The sequence below is a fragment of the Denticeps clupeoides genome, chromosome 11 (genome assembly GCF_900700375.1).
Source record: "Denticeps clupeoides chromosome 11, fDenClu1.1, whole genome shotgun sequence".
NCBI classification, from domain to species: Eukaryota; Metazoa; Chordata; class Actinopteri; order Clupeiformes; family Denticipitidae; genus Denticeps; species Denticeps clupeoides.
Genome location: NC_041717.1, coordinates 14,566,336 through 14,586,660, shown reverse-complemented (window position 1 = coordinate 14,586,660; position 20,325 = coordinate 14,566,336). Strand labels below are relative to the sequence as shown.

Sequence of the window (20,325 nt, the reverse complement as noted above, 5' to 3'; positions counted from 1 at the left end):
GAAGATAATGTATTTATTTAATGAAACATGACATGTACAGAATTAAAATACCCCATATGAAAATAAATAAATCAGTTTTCTCCAATCTGTGATTTTTTTTTCCTGTGAAAGTGAAATTGCTACCGTATTCGTTTGTCATCCAAGTTCAGACCACAATTCTGCATTTTTGGCACAGGAAACACAAACGGGAGCCGGAGTCAAAAGGAACGAGGTGCAATTATCATTTACCAAACCTGTGTTTGTGCAAACGTCCACCAAGCGCACGCTTTTAAACAGCACTCTGACAAGGCCTTTATTGATCAGTTTAAAACAAACAAAAAAGGAAGCAGGACATCCTCTCAGCAGCGGAGATCAAGATTGATGAATCCCTGACCCTGCTGCATTCATGGCCCTTTACACGCCAGCTCTCCAAGCGCATGGCTGCTTACATCTCTGTGACTGCTTCTCTACTTGCTTGTTGGACATGGTGCAAGTTGAAAGGGGGGGACTACTTGAACGCAACCACATGCCAGCTTCTTTTATGTCGTTGCTTCAGGCTAAGCGCGTAAGCACTTACTTTTTTTTTTTTTAAACCACTAACATACCAAGACTTAAAGCCATACAAAACTGAGTGGTGATGTCAGCAAGCAGTCAACATAATTACCCCTAAAGCTACAACAGAGTAAAACAGAGTTTGTACTGCACATCTTTCAGAAAAGAAAAAAAAAAAAAAAAAAAAAAAAAAAAAATCGCCAATGGTCTAAATTAAATATATGGACCATTAGGCTTATATTTTCAGAAACCGTTTACAAGAGTTCTGGACTAAGAAGCAAACATCTTTTTTGTAAAATGGCTTCATTTCAGGCCAAAAGCTTTTCTTTTTCCTGTGCTTTGGTAAAAAAGTTGTGGGTGTATTCTGCCCCTTGGTAGTGCTGAGATTATGCTGACTGATTATTAGTCTCAAGACTAACGCCAGTCTTACTGACTAATGCCAGAGTTTAGGATTGGCACCTATCTGTACACTAATTACGTAACTGATCGGAAGGGGTACTGTTGCTGAACTGAGGTTGTGCGACTAAATGAGTCTCAGATGGAAAACATGCTTCGTGCCTGGTACATAACTTAGGGAGTAGCGATGACTTCCTCTATGGGGAAGTGTGTGATCCTATAAGATGACTTATGGAGGATGAAGTATGCACTAGATTGAAGAGAATGTAGTTTGTTGGATGATGGGGAAAACAACTTAGAGCTTTGGATGGGGTTTTATGCATGATCTTTGAAGGCGTCCAGGTTCAAGGCATTGTCTAGGAAACGGCTGAGCTCCTGCTGGTGAGCTGCCTTGTTTCCTGTGGCCGGAGCTGCAGCCGGTCCACGACCAGCATACCTGGAGACACAAAGGGGACCGAAAAATAATTCAGAACTGAAACCACTTCATCTGAACAATATAAATATTCTTCCCAGTAGAAATATCTGAATCACTTCCTGTTACAAAACCATGTTGATGAAGGGCTACCTATTACAGAATTTATAAGTATATTTTAATGGTTAAAACAGGAGGCAGAGGAGGATGAGGAGAAGGAGAGGAAGGCTATGTTTACCACACGGGTTTGACGCGGTCAATAGTGGTGCGCATGCGGGGCTTGACATAGTCGTAGTATCCCTGGTTCTTGTGCTCCTCCTGACACCACACCAGGTCTGCATTGGGATATTTCTCGGTCTCAGCCTTCACCAGGTCGAAGGGGAATGGTGACAGCTGAGAAAAGATAAAATCATGCAACAATTTGATTTACAAATCAATTTGATTTTCAATACGACATAATGACTGTAATAAACACAGACTACAGTGGAATATGCCAGTGCCTGTGAAGTGGTGTGAATTTATGTCAGGTACCTGCTCCATGCGGCAAATAGCAATAGTGTCCTCCATGCTACGGGCCTTGCGTTCACGAGTGAGTTCATAGTAAATCTTCCCTGTGCAGAAGATGAGCCTTTTCACCCCTGCAGGGTTAGCAGCAGCTGGCCCAGAATCTGGGATCAAGCGTTGGAAGTGGGTACCTGGAGACATTGGAGGGTGGTTGGGTGTCATGTGTTCACCACTAGGCTATCCTATTTTGTGTAGTGGCTCTACATGAATGAATAACACAGCTCCAGAGAAAAGACGTTAAATTCCTGACCTGGTAGCATCTCATCAAAGCTGGACCGGGCCTCAGGGTGACGCAGTAGAGATTTAGGAGTAAACATGATAAGCTGAGGAGAAAGGAAAGGAATGATGTCAGAGGATTGGGTTGCTGCCTAACTCATCCCACCTAATGCCAAGTGTTCATCTGCCAGTTACTGACCAATGAGTATTTATAAATTGCAGTAATCAAGTTTCACACTCACGGGCTTTCTGAAAGGCATCAGGATCTGCCTCCTCATCACGTGGAAGAAGTTGCCGGGATTGGAGCAGTTCACCACAATCCAGTTGCAGTCGTAGAGTTGCCGCACTGCAAAGTCTTCAGTGATTTTCTGAACACAAGGGCAGAAAAATACACAGGAAAAACAGGGTTGATATTCTGGTACAGTGCGGCTGTCCTGAGATGTGGTAGAATTTAGATGGTTTACAGTACCGGGAATACATCAGGGTCATCATTACACATTTGCAGGAAACGCTCTGGGCGAGCAGAAGAATGTTCTGGGCCCTGCAAAGCAAGTGGGACCGAGAGAAAAACACATGACTGAATGTTTGCAAGAGATGACATAAACTAAACATATACTATATCTACAATAGGTCCTTTTCATTATGTAAAATGTACAATTAAGGTAAAAAGTTTTACCTTAATTTACTAGAAATGTTCTAATGTTAGTAATATTAAATGTCAAGAAAGACTTTGTATTGCTCTCACCATGCCCTCCATTCCATGGGGCAGCAACAACACAATGCCATTCTGCCGCACCCACTTGGCCTGGCCAGGGCAGATGAACTGGTCGATGATGCACTGTGCAGTGTTGTGAAAATCTCCGAACTGCGCCTCCCAAAGAATCAGAGCATTAGGACTTGCCATAGCAAAGCCAAGCTCAAAACCTAAATAAATAAAAACAGACCATAGATTATAAAACATGTGTGTTTGTATGTAGGAATTTATAGTCAGGGGTTTTGAGTACATTTAATTAATATGAAGCATACTAACCCAGCACTCCATACTCAGATAGAGAACTGTTGCACACAGTGTAGGGGGCCTGATTAGGAGAAATATGGTTCATTGGGATGCAGATCCTCTTATCGACATTCTGGTCATGAAGAACATGGTGGCGGTGGCTGAAAAGCAAAAGAGCAACACGTCACACAGTGCAAAAATCGGAAAATAATTTCATCTCTGACATTGTTTTCTGCACTGTAATACCTGAAGGTGCCTCGCTCCACATCCTGTCCGCTGAGCCTGACATGGATGCCCTCTTTCAGTAGAGACCCAAAGGCCATGTACTCCCCTAAAGCCCAGTCCACTGTACGGTTCTTGATCATCTCACCACGACCCTTCAGAATACGAGTAAGACCTGAGGGAGGGTGGAAAGGAAAAGGTTGTTGGTTTATTTGCTCAAATACAAAACCTGGCTATTCCGAAAACAGCAAAGAAATATATAATGTTGTATGAGTATTTTAATATACATGTGATTGTGTCCTACCTCCATGGATGGTGAAGTCTTCCACAGGTACAGATGAAGCCACCTGTCCAATCTGCGATAGCTCCTCCTCGCTTATTCCAGTAGAGGGGCAGCTCATGCTCTTGGGCTGTCCATCAAGGGTGAAAAAACCTAAACCAGATATTATGAAATCAGTAATCGTGCAATGGAGAATTAAAAAAAAAAAAAAAAAAAAAAAGACAGCCTTTTGTAAGTTGCTCTGAATAAGGGTGTCTGGTAAATGCTTTAAATGTAAATGAGTGTGAAGATAAATAGTCTCACCAGGCCAGGGGGAGTCCAGCCAGTGCTTAATGTGCAAAATCTTCTCATCTTTGGAGCGAGTGTAGGCCTCCTCACAAATCTTATCATACTTTGCTATCTCTTCCTAAAGATGGGAAAATAAAAGCGAATGAAGACTAAAACCACACTTTACAGTTCTAAGCACTGTTTTTCACACACATATGCAATACAGGCCTAATTTAAGAAATGTTACAGTTTATTAATGTTTGTATTACAGAATGTACGAATTAAAAATTAATAAATTAGATAACCTAATAATAAATTAAGTTTTCAAATCACATAAATGATTTGCAGATCATGAAATGTTAAGGGCTCCTTGCAACCTATTTCTCCAGACCTCATACTCCTGTCTGGTGACTGAGCCTTCAGCAATGAGCTTCTCAGCATATTTCTGCATCACTCCCTTCTGCTTTTTAATCTGCTTGTACATGAGTGGTTGAGTGAACATGGGCTCGTCCATTTCGTTATGGCCATTCCTCCTGTAGCACACCTGTTAAAACACCACAAATTGTCCAGGATATTTCATGTGATCAAACCACCAAAATGGCAACAAATCCATACCAAAAGATCAAGGTAAGCCTTGATAAAAGGAAGGTAAAAGGAAGGTAAGCCTTCCTTACCAAGTCCACCACCACGTCCTTGTGAAAAGTAGCCCTCCACTCTGCAGCAACGTTACACACGTACATTACAGCCTCAGGATCGTCCGCATTTACATGGAAGATGGGCGCGTTGACCACACGCGCCACATCAGTAGGGTAAGGGGAAGAGCGTGCCATACGTGGGTCTGTGGTGAAACCAATCTGGGGACAGATGAGTGTGTTAACATTTTCGTTCATAATGGGTAATTTAGCAAAGCATAAAAGGAAATGATGGTCATGTGTATGTACCTGGTTATTTGCAACAACGTGCACTGTGCCGTGTGTGGTGTAAGATGGCAGGTCACTCAAGTGGAAGGTTTCATAGACGATGCCCTGTCCAGCAAATGCAGCATCTCCATGTAGCAGAATAGACATCACCTACAAAAACAGGCAAATGAAAAGGAAAAACATGAAAATTTGCAATATGTCCTGTGACAGTAAAATACTTTAAGGCGGCGGTTACCCGGTTGCCGTCCGTATCACCACAGTAGAACTGCTCAGCCTTGGTTTTGCCCTGCACCACAGGGTTCACAGCCTCCAGATGAGAGGGGTTGGCCACCAGAGACAGAGTGATGTTCCTGTCAGACACACGGTTGATCCTCCTGTGGTACATGCCCAGGTGGTACTTCACGTCTCCGGATCCCTGTTAGAAACACATAAAACACATAGAAGTGGATATTGTATTGAAGTCATTGTCTATGTTCCCAAAATGCAAAACAACTAGAGGGTTATACAGGGTATATGACTCCAAAACAAAAAAAGCAAAAACCTCTGTACAACTTCTACGTCCTGGAGGAAAAAAAAAAAAAAAAAACAGTTCTCAAAGTTCAAACATCCTGGGAAGACTTAAAATGTTCATACCTCATCTGCAGCTTCCAATTTGGAATCAAACTGGCAGAAGATCTGCTCCAACTCTTTACGGATCACGTTAGCCAAAACGTTCAGACGGCCCCTAGAAACCCAATGGTGTCAATTGCAGAAGTACATAAAGTTGTACAGAATATTGCAATAAGTCGCTAACTGTACATAAAACAGGTTATGTGGAATAGTGGAGGAGACTTGCTCTGCACCTGTGTGGCATGCCCATGATGACTGATTCCACACCGTTTTCACTGGACTTGTCAATTATGGTTTTCAGGGCGGGGATGAGAGACTCGCAGCCCTCCAACCCGAACCGTTTCTCAGATGACCACTTCCTCTGCAGGAACTCCTCAAACCTTTACCACAGTGAAAAAGGCAGGGTCACAACAGTGTCACCATTAAACAGATGGCCATCAACGTGACTGAAACTAACAGTGTACCTTGTAGATCGGATCATGCGGGCCAGCAGCGTTCTCTTCTCCTCCAAAGTAAAGTGCATAACTCCAGGCCTCTCAAACTTTTGCCTGATCCACTGGCACTGGTCCAGGTCATTAATGAACATGAATTCAACGCCAATGTGCTGACAGTAGGCCATCTGAGATGACACAAGGCAACATTCATTTGTCGCCAAGATCGCAATTTCACGTTTTTTTTTAATACCTAATCATACCATGCATCCAAGCAACAAAACAGAAGTACATACTTACCTGCACAGAGCCGTGTGTTAATGAAATCTACCTGAATGGCTGCCTTGTACATTAGCACAAATAGGGAGAGTACATATATTCGACCCAAAGTGAGCGAGTGGAATGAGCTTGTGTAAAGTGCACTAGTAGTTGTGATGAGTAAAGCAAGTGTAGTTAGTTTGAGTAAAGTTATGCATGTAGTGTGAAACAATGTTGTGCCTCCATTCACCTCCAGACGCCTTATTATCTCTCTGAGGGGCAGCGCACTCTCATCTCCACCAATGAAGGTGGTGGTGGGCAGACGGAAGACCTTATCCAGATCCGACTCGTCCAGGCCGTAGAAGCCTGGAGTCCCAGCAGGCCCAGGTGGAGGTGGCAGTGGAGAGGGAGGAGGGAGAGAGAAGAGTAGGGAGAGAGGAAAGTATAGGCCACAATTGACCATGTGGAGGAAAAAAAAAAAAAAAAAAAAAAAAGGTGAAAGAATGACAGAGGGAAACACAAACAATGACAAACAAACAAAAAAAAGTGTAGATGAAGAAACAAAAAAGAAGTTAGTTTAAAGGTGTGGGTAAAGGTGGTGTATCATTCCCAAAAGAATGATGGCAAGCAGAAGCAAAATAACAGTGCAACAGTGGTGTTTAACAGTATGGCAACAAGACATTGAAGGTAAACAAGAAATCAAGGAACAAATTGATCAGTACAGAAATTAATGACGAAGATGCAGTGTTAAGAACGAAGAGTGAGGAAGAGGAGGGGGGGGTGCGAGAGAGGGGTAAAAATAAGCAGAACCATCCCAGGAGAAACAGAAAAATAAGATTAAAAAAAGAGAAAAGATTTCAGCTAAAAACAATAATAGAGCAAATATAACTGGTGTGGAATGTCATGTGCTAGGATTAGGTTTTGATGGATGACCTCACTTCTATTATTCAAAAGAAACAAACATGTCTCAGTTCAAATGGATTTTTTTTTCTTAAATAAACTCAATATAAAGAATAAGTTGTCAAAACCTATTCAAAGGCAATTCACCACCAGTTATATGGTCTCTAATAATTCTGAAACTCATCAAAATCTCATCTTTACTAAAATACAGCCTAATCACTAATTATTAAAAAATAAGCAATATTCTAACAGCCTGACAAAATCTGCATATTGTGCATTTATTTTTACTACAAAATAAACATCATGCAAAGCATGCTCTTTTTATATAAATATTAAATGTCTATTTTTTCCATTTACCCAGTCAAGATTCATCAAGACACTCAAATGTTAACAGCAGCTATGCAGCAGGCCAACGGCTGATGGTTAGTAAGTGCGTGAAAATATACCACAAGCGGCCAATCCTAATCACGTTTACGATGCAATGTGTAAATGTCATTATTTTCAGTGCCGTGATATTTCACAACAAAAAGTTTGTCATATATAACTAGTTATTTCATGCAAGGATCAGACTACACAAATCTGGAAAGTCAATATGTTAGATTGGCTCCACCCGCCATGAATTAGGATCAATTTCAACCAACCCTGACTAATTAGGATGTTCTAGCAACTGTTGCTGAAGGTGTTGTCAGACATTCCATTGTAAATGATATAACACTACAATGCTCGAGGCTACAAGGCCCACTGCTGGTCATGTGACAAATTTGTTTTATAATCTAGATTAAACTGTAACAAATTGAAACCATTAAATCTACATGTTTTAAATGTGCATTTAACCTCAAGGACTTGTTTGTAATTAGTTGCAACCCTATAGTTAATTATTTAAATCAGACAGTTCCAGTTTGCGGGTTTATAACAGCGGCATCTTATTAACACAGTGATGGTAGCATAAGAATCATCACTCCGTTATGATGCAATGGAGTTGAATAAACATCAGCAATGCATTTCAAACCAAATGTGCTCAGTAATGGTTGTAGTTAGGTTTACTCAACAGCTACAGAAAAAGAATACATGCACATTCCACAACTAAGTTTAAAACTGACCAACCAAATCAGTAAAAACTGATTTATTACACCATAATACCTATTTCAACCTAATGTGCATTCCAAGCCATTCCAATCAAGCATGTAACCAAACAAGAGCTTTAAATAAGCACAAGTAAGAGAAGAGCATGTGACTGTGAAACGTGACTAAACAGGGTGGTGATGAACTGTACCAGGACAACCAGAGGTCTCCACTCTACTCTCACAAACAACAACCCAAGCAAGTGGTCAACATACTGTACATGGGGGAGAAGGGGGGGAAGAAATGATAGAAAAATGATATGAATGGAACGGGGGAGGAGAGGGTATTTACATTCGCAGCATTTCAGATCCCCTTGGCCAGAGCGAATTACAAGTTGTTAAAGACACTCAGGTATAAGTGTCTTGCTTAGGGACACAAAAGTAGTATGTGGGGTTTGAACCTGCGACTGTTTTGGTTGAATTTACAGGAAAACCCTACTTTACAAATTAGGCAAGATGTTGGACTATAAGCCCACGTCACAAGCTGCAAGACGACCATCACCTTGATAACCATAACCTCCATGATGCAGACAGACCACAATGAACTGGACCGAGGAAAGGCTGATCTCCTCTGACAGGATTAGCGCTCAGGCCTCATGCATCAGCAGAAGCTTCTAGAACAAGCTAGTGTTGTAACTCAGCACATTACAGTGTTGTAACTCAGCACATTTTGCAGCTAATTTCACATCTAAAACACTTGAGCAGACAAAAAAAGAGAAATTTCAAAGCTGCCAAATCACCGCAAGTTAATCCTCTAGTCAAGAAATAGTTTGTAATTACATTATTTCATCTTAGTATAATGACCTGACAACTTCAGAGTCAGAACTTTATTGGCACAAAACCATATCATGAGATGTGTGTTTTTTTCTGTATGCTGTTTCACAACACCAAAGAATTAGAAGGGATCCAAAGCCCACTTAATGTCTTTGACTAGCCATGATCGGTATGAGGCAAAATTACAGAGGAACAGTTTACATGTCAGCGCTGAGTTAAACTATTTTAATATCTATGCAACTAATTGTTCATAACAGAATGCAAACAAAATGCAATGTGTTTTTTCTGTATTTTTAATTTTTTTTGTATTTTTGTACAAAGCCATTTTGCCTCATGGTTCTTAGGCTCCACGCTAATTTTAATTTTCTGATCTTTGCTGAATTGTAGGTGTTTACAAGGATTTATAAATTTCGTAAGCAAAGCTGTGTCAAATAATCTGGCATAAAATGGAAAGTTTAACATACTGTATACATTATGCATACAGATGTGGTTTTAGAATTCTGGGATATGGTGCTGTCATTATGCTAAGTACTCACATTGAGAGAAATGTATCCTGAATGTGACTATGCATAATTCAAACTCAGAATTACAAGCATAAGCAACGCAAATGGGTTGGAGTGCCACTGAGAGGATGCATTTTACCCTTCTCCAAGACACTTGAACAATCTTTAATATAGGAAATGCAATCAGATTCTGCAAAGTAAAGAGTAAGAAAATAAGCAAAGGAAAAAACAAGCACAAAAAACATATTTGGTGTTCATAGGAGGTGTGGAAATAAATTTGCTGATGCTAAAAACATTATTTAAAAATGTCACCAATCACCCAATTATATTGAGGTGGTATTGGGAAAAGGTTGTAAAAGAAAAAAATATCTTCCATTATACAGTGTAGAACTGAGTCTATTATTGTATTTAGCAGAAAAGTTACACAATCAAAATCACCTGTAATTTCAAAGCCAGTGAGGTGTATATCCACTCATCACATACAGTACAGGCCAAAAGAATGGACACACCTTCTCATTCAATGTGTTTTCTTTATTTTTATGACCATTCACATTGGTAGATTCTCACTGAAGGCATCATAACTATGAATGAACACATGTGGAGTTATGTACTTAACAAAAAGTGGAGACCTGGCCTCCACAGTCACCGGACCTGAACCCAATCGAGATAGTTTGGGGTGAGCTGGACCACAGAGTGAAGGCAAAGGGGCCAACAAGTGCTAAACACCTGGGAACTCCTTCAAGACTGTTGGAAAAGCATTTCAGGTGACGACCTCTTGAAGCTCATCGAGAGAATGCCAAGAGTGTGCAAAGCAGTAATCAGAACAAAGGGCGGCTATTTTGAAGAAACTACAATATAAAACATTTATCAGTTATTTCACCTTTTTTGTTAAGTACAAAACTCCACATGTGTTCATTCATAGTTTTGATGCCTTCATTGAAAATCTACCAATGTAAATGGACATGAAAATAAAGAAAACACATTGAATGAGAAGGTGTGTCCAAACTTTTGGCCTGTACTGTACATACTCTAAGTGTACGTAGCTAGATTATGTCAAATAAAAATTCAAGTTTAAATATTCACCTATGTACATTTATATTTTCAAAACATTCATACACATTTTCATTTTCAGATTGTTTGTATGTGTTTTTTTATTCAATTTTTTTTTCCGCTGGTCTCAACTTCTACTGAATACTTTTTGCAGTGCCTATGCAAATTTCCAACTTGTGGGACTTTAAAGATGCTTTGACAAAAGCAAACCAAAATACAGCAAATAATCTAATTTGACAAGAAACTGACTGCAAAACTGCAGAAATATTGTGTGGTTTTGGACTAGGAAACATTAAGACTGTTTTACACTCAGAAGTGGCAGACAGAATGACACAGTACCGTTCTATTTCAAATTAACCTTTTTAAGTGTAAAACAGAAAGCCTTGCCAAACTGGAAACACAACACACTCAACAGGCAACCCCCTCCACTACGCAGCAACACAAACGACACTAATAAATATACTGAACAAGGATATAATGGGGGCTAAGAGGATGTTCTTCATAGGTCTTGGTCTACTCACTAACATGCAGCACTGCATTAACTAATCTAATAAAATCCTACTATCATCCAAAAAAGGGGGGAGTTTAACTGAATGGTTTGGCCATTTTCAACATATGCCTGTGTCCAGGGTTTCTGCAGACCAACTGAATTCTGCTTTATTCAATTTAGAGAAACTTGTCTTTTCAATTCAAAACATTGATCATCTAAAGTATAAATGTTCAAATTGGCCAAATGATTCCTTTAATTGTTTAAACATAGGATTTGAGGTACAAAGTAAAGCAGAAATATGTCTAGGGCAAAACAAAACAAAAAAAAATTAAAGAAGCAAAATAAGACAAGGGGACACAAAGAAACTTGCTGCTCTTTTAGGGCCTACCTCCAACAGTTAGCACACGAAGGCGATCCTTGACAATTGAGAAGTCTGGGGAGGCAGTGGAAGGAAAGAAACCCAAAAGGGTTAGTGACCCATGCACCCAACGAGTGGTCGCCAAACCTCACACCAAACCACCCACTGAAGCTACAGCAGGCAGCAGCGCTGCCACTGAAACTGCCAACATCAATCCTCCAAACTGCTTCAATACCACTGGCAAGTGTACACAGCTTAAGCGCCACACACCCAGTTTGTATAAGCCTTCCAACCATCCAAGAATTATGTATTTTATTCTGTATTAAAAAGGGACAAACTGAACAAAATGATAAACAAATTGGGCCAAGTATTTAGACCAATTGCTGGCATAGTTTTTTCAATGTAGATAATCACAATGACATCCAACTCTGGAAAATTTTCTGATTAAGCAGAGCCATAAACATGACTGGGATTCTAAATGCATAATATTTACTACTGTGAAATCATGTCTTGCAATTTATATGTATTTTTATGTGAGTGAAAAGTGCATACACAAACTGTACTAAATAAAACCAGACTGACAAGCACATTGAGCCAAATCCAACAAATCTAGGGATTTTCAATATACCACCACTTTACTACACAAACAATAAAGTCTTATACAAACAGAAAACAGCTTAGGGATCATCTACCAGCCCTGACCCACATGCAGTCTAAAAGGATGCTAATCTAAATGTTATCAATTACACAGGGTTTACATTTACAGCCAACAAGCACCGCCAGTTCAAAGCCATGACAATTCAGCATGACTGTGGCATATGAGGTTTCTTATGGAAATCTGGTCAATTACAGATAACCATATAAACTCTTTCTTTATTAAACGATAGTCTATAGTTTCCCTTTTCCGGCAAAAAAAATGTACCTATTATTGTTAAGAGTCAAGAGTCTGAAGGAAATATAAATTTCATTATTTATTTAACAACAAAATTAAATAAACATACTATTTGCTCTTATACATGTTCGTTATATGAAAATATTTATTAAGATATATGATGCATTTATATTAGACAGAACGATAATTTCAAATGAGTATCCCTCTGTATAATTTCCTACCCATGATGGTCCACAAATTCTAGAGTGATTTAGTGACGTAGAGGTGTCACTGCAGCAATGACAGCGCATTTACCCTAATCATTGCAGGGAATGCAATTAAACGTGTTATCCATTTATAAATGCAAATGCAATATACCACAAGGATATTAGGTTTTAGGATAAAGATTAAAAGATTACATTCTGCTCTGTTTCTTGTTAAAGTCATGTTAAATGATCAATTTCAGACCAGAGCACCTTATAAAGATTCCTTCATCTCATCTATGCATCTAATATTAAGTATCTATACTTACACTATGTTTAGTGATTAGTCAGCACCAAGGAGAAATGCAGTAGAGGGCTAATTACCACACAAGCACTAGTTGTTAGTACAGCGCTCAGCACAGTATAGCCTGAGCAGTCAAGAGGAGAATGGTGGGCAGTCTGCACAGACACCAGACAGAGTAGGCGGATTACTCCAGTCCACAAGACTTTAAGGCTCTCCAAATTAACTATCTTAAAATTGGCAAAACTACACTGCTCAAAAAAAAAAAATAATAAAGTGAACACTTAAACAACACAATGTAACTCTAAGTCAATCACACTTCTGTGAAATCAAACAGTCCACTTAGAAAACAACACTGATTGACAATCAAATTTAAGGCAATTAGCCTTAAATTTGACCTGAGACCACTTCTCAGTTCCTAAGCTGTCTGGCTGTCTGGTGGTGGCATGAGACGGAGTCTACAACCCACACAAGTGGCTCAGGTAGTGCAGCTCATCCAGCATAGCACATCAATGCGAGCTGTGGCAAGAAGGTTTGCGGTGTCTGTCTGTATAGTGTCCAGATCATGTAGGCACCACCAGGAGACAGGCAAGTATATCAGGGGACGTAGAGGAGGGCGTAGGAGGGCAACAACCCAGCAGCAGGACCGCTACCTCCACCTTTGTACAAGGAAGAATAGTAGGAGCAAGGCCAGAGTCCTGCAAAATGACCTCCAGCAGGTCACAAATGTGCATGTGTCTGCTCAAATGGTCAGAATGGTCAGAGAGTATGAGGGCCCGACAGCCCAGGAGGGGGTTGTGTTTACAGCACAACACTGTGCAGGATGTTTGGCATTTGCCAGAGAACACCAAGATTGGCAAATTCACCACTGGTGCCCTGTGCTCTTCACAGTTAAAAGAATATTAACACTGAGCACATGTGACAGACTCTGGAGACTGTCCATGCTTAAGTCCAGGTTTGAGAGGAGATCCCTCAGGAGACCATCCGCCACCTCGTAAGAAGCATGACCAGGCGTTGCAGGGAGGTCATACAGGCACGTGAAGGCCAAACATACTACTGAGCCTCATTTTGACTTGTTTTAAGGACATTACATCAAAGTTGGATCAGCCTGTAGTGTTTTTTTTTTCCACTTTAATTTTGAGTGAGACTCCAAATCCAGACCTCCATGGGTTGATACATTTGAATATTTAATTCATTCAGCTATAGGATGTCTTATTTTTGTGTTCCCTTTATTTTTGAGCAGTGTGTATAAATTTATATATAAAAATAATAAAAAAACAGGCTCATTAGACCAGCGTGCTAAGAGGCTAGGGAAGCTGCAGGGTGCCTGCAGAAACAGGAAGGAAAGGGCAGCTGCTGAGCATCATGTTTTTTTTTTTTTTTTTTTTTTTTTACATCCTGTGTTTAAGCAAGCCAGCTAACCTCCTAAAGGCTTGCGTGGAAAGAAAAAGTAGAGGCCTTAAAGCAGAAGCACAGCATCCTGGTTTGTTGCCATGGCAACAATGCCCACTGTACCACAATTCAGTAGTCAGAACAGTCAAGTCAGTTGAGGTAAAAGGGTCAAGGAGGTCAGTCAGGATTCAGTGTTTATGCGGTCGTTCCGTTCTTTGCGTGGTCTTCTCACCGAGTTTGTCGGAGGACGTAATAATATCAGTGGGCACACAAGAGTCCAGATCGGCATCCATAATTCCCAAGGGATCCAGCTGAGCAACATGGTGCCCTCGAATCTACAAGAAACAGCACCCCAGAGAGACGGGGGGGGCAGAACGCAAAACGACCAACAGGGGAGATGGGGAGGAGGAAGAGAAGGTGCAGACAGAAGAACGGAGGAGTGGTGAAAGAGAGGAGAGATGGAGGAGAGGTTGTCATTAAAAGACACACAAAATGAAAGTGTTGATATGTGACGAAGATTAGGACAAATTGACAAGAACATAGAACAAAAGGAACGCAAAAAAAGGGGGGGAAGAGAGAGAAAGGAGGGAGGGAGGGGAAAAGCAACATTAACACACAACAAGCTCATTAATGGCGTTTTCGCAGTGCTAGGGGAGGAGAACAATTCTCACCAACATCCTGGAAACCAGTGTTTACTGGGGCATCGTCAAAATTTACACAACTGATGCCAAGGGGATCAAGATGTGCATTGTGATGCCCCATCACCTGGAAACAAGGCAACAGCAGTCACATGACAGGATGAGTCCAACTGCAGGTTGCACGTATTTTTTTTGGCTCATTACAATTGTTAAAATGTAAATGGACAATTTTAGTGTATTTAAGAGTATTCCAGATTTCCTTTGGTTTCTTTGTTGTCTTGTAACACTAACTGGACATTAAATAATAAAATGTTCAGATTTTCCTTGTTTGGTGTCTTGAGTAGAGCCTGTGACGTCAAAATCTCCATACGGATGCTGTTCAGTTAAAAAAAAAAAGAAAAACTAATAAAAAATAATTACAAAAAAATGGATTTCCATACAAGTCAAACGTTTGGACAAACCTACTCTTTGGCGGTTATGGAGACTAGGATAAAGGCCATTTTGAAAGATACAATGCAAGAAAACTTTTTTTTTTTTTTAAACTTTATTGACTGGTTTATTCACTATTGTCATCATCAAAAGCCTGCTGCAAACTACAATGCTTTGGAGGGACTCAAAATGTTCAACTTTTTGCCTTGTTTGCAATTTGCTGTGTTATTTCATATTTCTGTGTCTTCCTGTGTCATGTAAAAAATGCAAGACCCATAAGTGCGTCCAAACTTTTGACTTGGTATTATTTTTTTATACAAGTCTGGAAACTGGTGCAGTAATATTCCAGACGTGTGTAAAATATTCCCCAGAGCAGTTGAACACATCCTGTCGAATCAATCAAATTAAAGATGGTTTGCTAATATTTTAAGAGCGAAATTAACGGAAATACTGCATTAACAACACTCTGTGATAAAGCACAGATTAGCTTACCTTCTCCATCCATCAAACACATTATATAAATTCAAGAGATGTTTATTATGAGGTCAAACATGAGAAACAGAAATATTCCTACTGTCACGGCTATTAGGGAACACTAGCAACATAAGCGGTCTAGTTGATCTGGACCAGCCTTCTCTACGTGGTCTAACCTGATAGGCACGGATAAGGGACTGCACGGCCAAGTGGTCCTCCACCAGCTTCTCCACATTCGGCTGTGCCCCCACCAGAGACTGGACCTGAGAAAGGCCTGCCAGGCTGGTGCCCAGTGGAGGAGGGCTCTGGTAAGCTGTTCCGGGTGGAGCCCCAGCATTTGCGTTTCTGAAAAAAATATCCCAAGACTGGAGGCCGAAGAGAAGGGCAGAGGAAAGGAAAAACAGAAGGGAAGAGCAGGACGGGGTGGTCAGTAAACATTCAATGCGATCTTTCAGAGCTGCACAGACATATAGTAATTATACATTACTTTTACTGTACTACTATATTTGCTACAACAGCAATTGTGGCAGTGCCCAATAAAAACACTTGACAAGTGATTAACTTTGATGAAGAACCTTTGAGGAGGAGGTAGAATTACGCTGAGATCCCTGGATCATATGAGGCATTGGCTTTTGATATCCCAGATAAATTAGCCCTTAAGGTCAAAATTCTTTAAATGCTGTTGTATCCCCAAGTCAGCATTGCATAAACACTGCAATAAGAACTGTTCAGCTAGTATCCAGCTTTACAGTTGCATGATTTTTATACAGCCTCCTAGGGCTGCGTGGTTAAAAAAAAAACCAACAACAAAAAACAGAATAAACTGTATGTTCTGCCTAATGCAGAAATATCTGCTCCTCATGAAAATTCACATGTGTGAAACAACGCCTACTTGCAGCACAAGCAATTTGTTTTGGGTGAGAGAGCAGAGCACACTGGGCAGATTCTGCAGATCTTTAAAAGGTCCTAATTTGAGTTTCATTAAAAAAAATGCCTTAAATATCATACAAATTATTAGTAATCTTTAAATCTAGAGTTTAAAGGTCTTCAAAATACTACAGACCCCATAAATAAAATAAAACAATCTGTCAGTAATCTGCCAGTTGCTGTGCACTTCCGGGTTTACTTTTGCGCCTGGGTACTGACAGCACACTGCTAGTCATTGAAAGTGTCTGTCATTGTGATACACTGCAGCGCAGCACATGGTGACACTACGAAATGTGTCCTCTGCATTTAACCATCACCTTTGTTGAGCAGTGGGCAGCCATGGCAGGCGCCTGGGGAGCAGTGTAGGGACGGTGCTTTGCTCAGTGGCACCTTGCATGCTCAAATCCCAAACTGCCAACCTGCTAGGCCACCACTGCCCCATTAATGGTCTGTGTTTCCTGTCCACAACAGTAGGACTATTTAACTGAGCCTAAAAAACAATGACATTCAGGGCCAAATTGGCTGATTTTCCAGATATTGCGTTACGTTATCTTATGCCCAAGCCGATGGGCAAAATCATTACGTGCCAACATGCGCCCCACCAAAAGGGATTCTGAACCAGAGGAAATCTATTTACCTTCTTATTACCCTGCTGAAATGAAAGTGGATGCATGACTGATAAAGGAATAGTTCCTGAGAAAATGAGACAACTCGCGTAAATATGACTTGGTTAAAGAGTAACACGACAGGCATCAATTGGGACGGACTGTCCACGAAAAGTTCCCTAAACTGGACAGTAATTTGTCGTGACAGAACGTGGCACTCAAGCACAACACATACTCCAGAAAAAGAATGTTAGCATGTTCCAGTCACTGACCATTCATTTGCCATAAAGGTCTTTAAAAGCACACGCTAGCGAAGCGAACATTAAAAAAAAAAAGTCCTCAAGAGAAGTTATGTGAACTTTAACCACATAAGAATCCCCCGTCGCAGCGATTCTGCATCGTACAGGGCTGGAAATTTCTGGATTTTTTTGGGCCTCAGCAGCAGGCAGACAGTTACGTAAATGGGAACAGATGCTCAGATGACTGCAGTGCGTGAGAGATGGGTGTGGTCACTGCAACATTGTCTCAAGTATTCGGCCAAACATTTAAAGAATAACTTGTAAAGCTCACACAACAGACACAGTTTTGTGGGGATGGAAGCAAAATCTTCAGATTGTATTTGGTGGTCTGGTATGGCTCAAATGTAGTAGGTTTGTTAGTATAGTAATTAGTAGTTACAGGCACTGTCCCCCTGGAGCAGCTCCAGATTAAGGCCCCACCCACATGAGAACGCTTTTTCTCTAAAACGGGTTTTCGGTTTCTAAAAAAACTTGCGTCCACACAGGAGCGTTATCTGAAACGTTGTCATCCACACGGAGATGCAGATAATTGCCTGAACGCTGTTCTAACCTCCCCTCCACACCTGTAAGTGGCGCTGTAACTCCCCGCTCTGACTTGCTAAAAATTACTTACAATGGTAGGAAGCGGGGTTTGAACCTGTGACTTTGTGTTCTTCTGGTTCACAGGCGAGTGTGTTACCCACTAGGCCACTACCGCCCTGCCAAGAATAAATGCCCTTGTTCCCACACGTGACAAAGGGTAAAAAGCATGAAAATATGCAGGGGTTGCAAGATAATGTCTCTAGGCTGCCCATATTTGAGTAAAGAAGCATTCAACAGCTGTACAACTTTCATCTTTAACCTTAATAATATATGCTGAACCCAACCTCCTCACACAATTGCAGTGGGGTTTTTCCCCTTTAGTTGTTGGTACTGACTGAAGACAGGTGCCCAGTGTGCTTAATGGAAGTACCTTGCATGTTAGTGTTTACTGTGGCCCACAAGGCTACTCTGGCCCACAAGGCTAAACTACTCTGGTGAAGAGGAAATGAAATTGACTAAATTACACCATGACAGGAACAGCTGATTAAATGGCCAGAGTAATAAAAGTTCACCAAATTAAACTGGTTCATTGTGGCCTTATTACGACCACGTCTCCTTCACTTTTTCAAAGAGAGAGCCTTTTCTCCAGAGGGCCTTTTCCTTCTGCCCTCTCACAAAGAATCAAGTACGAACTTGGAACAGTTTTTGGGATGTTTCCTTATGTCCAGTGAAAACACTTATTAGATCATTTGTGCATCAAATGTCCCCCCACTGGTATATTATAGTGAGTTGGGCCAAGTCAGGGGTCTCCACACGCTTGTGACAGTTCCTAATGCTATTTTTATCACTACAGGGATCTCAGCAATGTGACCTTGCCGAGAAGCTGTTTGGTCCCATAGGGCCTTTCAGTACTCTGAAATCAGCCATGCTGTTCTGCTGAAGCGCGCAAATGTGGGGGGGGGGGGAATCAAACTTTTCATTTTTGTATTGAACAAGTATCTATGCAAGTCATGTAAACAGGGTACACGACAAGTTTACTTTCTATTTAAGAAACACATCTTGGAACTGTCCAGTGCTATAAAATATACGGCAGACAGCGCATTGTTTCAATATTAGACCTATTAGTCTAATTGTTGGAAACCTTTTTATTTAGTAGGTTTTGGGTAAGAATAAAGCAGGGTTTTTTTTTTGTTTTGTTTTTTACAGATACAGGTCCTCAAACATCGATCCTCCATCCTTACCTTATGAACACTCTTGGGATTCTCTAGCCATGCATAGTACATCTCCTCCACATAGTTAGAGCTTGTTCCATTGAGAAATGGCTCTGCGGCCACAGGGGCCGTATAGTGCCTGTTTGGCTGAAACGTCCTGGTGAGGGCCGCAGGCCTCTGCTGTGACAATGTCCGAGCAGTCTGAGAGGCCGTGATTGGCCGAAGCCGAGCAGCACAAGTCCTTAAGCGGTGCATCGCAGTCCTTTATAGGAGAGCCTGCCGCACAACCTCAGCAACCTCTCTGGCGTCTCCTACACCAACACAGAGTAGGGGGGAAACCACGTCTCCTTCACTTCTTCAAAGAGAAGGCGTCACTGTGGATTCCCTTCTCCGGGGGGCCTTTTCCTTCCAAGTTCAGCTACAATCTGACCTCCTCTTCAAACCTGGAACAACCAAAACAAGAGTCAGAATGGCTTACCCCCCCCCCCCCCCCATTCATTTTGTGTAAAATGAATACACAAGCAAAAGTATACCTCCCAGGGCTAGAATAAAGTTAATAGTAATTGCCTGGATAGGCTGTGTGTACACTTTCCAAACCTGTTCCTCAAGCTGCTGCCAAAATATTTGATCTCAATCACTTGGTTAATTATTGTCCGCCATTGTTAACCCCCTCAGGGGCATATAGCAGGTTGGACAAAAATCTATATCAGACTTCAGCAACTGCAGCCGCCTATAACCAAATTTGATCGGATTGCATATCTGAAGGCTGCTACAAGTCTGCAGACAGGAAATCCGTGATTCGCAACTTTACTGTCTGCATCGGGAGATGGAACTATCAAGTGATAGCGAACCAGGCCGTGACGGGGGAAGAACCGAAAGTCGCCACTCGACCCCTTTAACTGCATCGTTTCACGCCGCGGCGGTCTTTAGCTAGCTGTGCTAACGCAGTTCAACGCGCCGCCGCCCTTATTTGAACGTTTCTGGTGTTTCTAGAGCGCGGAGGTACGTCACCATGATGACATTGACATGTGGTCCGGAGCGAAATGAAACCATGGACTCCTCCCCACATGCCCCACGCCTATGTCTTGACCTTGCGTCCCAGCCTCGCAAGACTTCAGCGCCCCCTTCACAAGGCCCGCCCACACGTCATTTCG

General features: G+C 41.3%; 1 protein-coding gene across 5 annotated transcripts in view; it reads right to left on the bottom strand.

Moving 5' to 3' along the window:
• The window catches only part of ogdha (oxoglutarate dehydrogenase a), a 20,958-nt gene continuing 633 nt past the window's right edge, over positions 1 to 20,325 (bottom strand). The window contains exons 1-25 of one of the 5 annotated variants that reach the window (XM_028996346.1): positions 20,183 to 20,265; positions 19,202 to 19,614; positions 15,784 to 15,972; positions 14,299 to 14,401; positions 11,330 to 11,374; positions 9,541 to 9,591; positions 6,354 to 6,469; positions 5,879 to 6,033; positions 5,648 to 5,794; positions 5,439 to 5,529; positions 5,041 to 5,220; positions 4,827 to 4,955; positions 4,560 to 4,739; positions 4,277 to 4,429; positions 3,922 to 4,024; positions 3,643 to 3,771; positions 3,363 to 3,513; positions 3,150 to 3,277; positions 2,865 to 3,043; positions 2,589 to 2,660; positions 2,362 to 2,487; positions 2,154 to 2,226; positions 1,871 to 2,034; positions 1,578 to 1,732; positions 1 to 1,363 (exon numbers count right to left, since the gene is read on the bottom strand). In XM_028996346.1, coding sequence (XP_028852179.1) covers positions 1,243 to 1,363; positions 1,578 to 1,732; positions 1,871 to 2,034; positions 2,154 to 2,226; positions 2,362 to 2,487; positions 2,589 to 2,660; positions 2,865 to 3,043; positions 3,150 to 3,277; positions 3,363 to 3,513; positions 3,643 to 3,771; positions 3,922 to 4,024; positions 4,277 to 4,429; positions 4,560 to 4,739; positions 4,827 to 4,955; positions 5,041 to 5,220; positions 5,439 to 5,529; positions 5,648 to 5,794; positions 5,879 to 6,033; positions 6,354 to 6,469; positions 9,541 to 9,591; positions 11,330 to 11,374; positions 14,299 to 14,401; positions 15,784 to 15,972; positions 19,202 to 19,426 — 3,165 coding nt within the window. In that variant the 5' untranslated portion in view covers positions 19,427 to 19,614; positions 20,183 to 20,265 and the 3' untranslated portion in view covers positions 1 to 1,242. Of the gene's footprint in view, positions 1,364 to 1,577; positions 1,733 to 1,870; positions 2,035 to 2,153; positions 2,227 to 2,361; positions 2,488 to 2,588; positions 2,661 to 2,864; positions 3,044 to 3,149; positions 3,278 to 3,362; positions 3,514 to 3,642; positions 3,772 to 3,921; positions 4,025 to 4,276; positions 4,430 to 4,559; positions 4,740 to 4,826; positions 4,956 to 5,040; positions 5,221 to 5,438; positions 5,530 to 5,647; positions 5,795 to 5,878; positions 6,034 to 6,353; positions 6,470 to 9,540; positions 9,592 to 11,329; positions 11,375 to 14,298; positions 14,402 to 14,737; positions 14,832 to 15,783; positions 15,973 to 19,201; positions 19,615 to 20,182; positions 20,266 to 20,325 lie in introns of those variants that run through there. The other 4 variants (XM_028996345.1, XM_028996347.1, XM_028996350.1 and 1 more) reach the window with 4 other exon arrangements.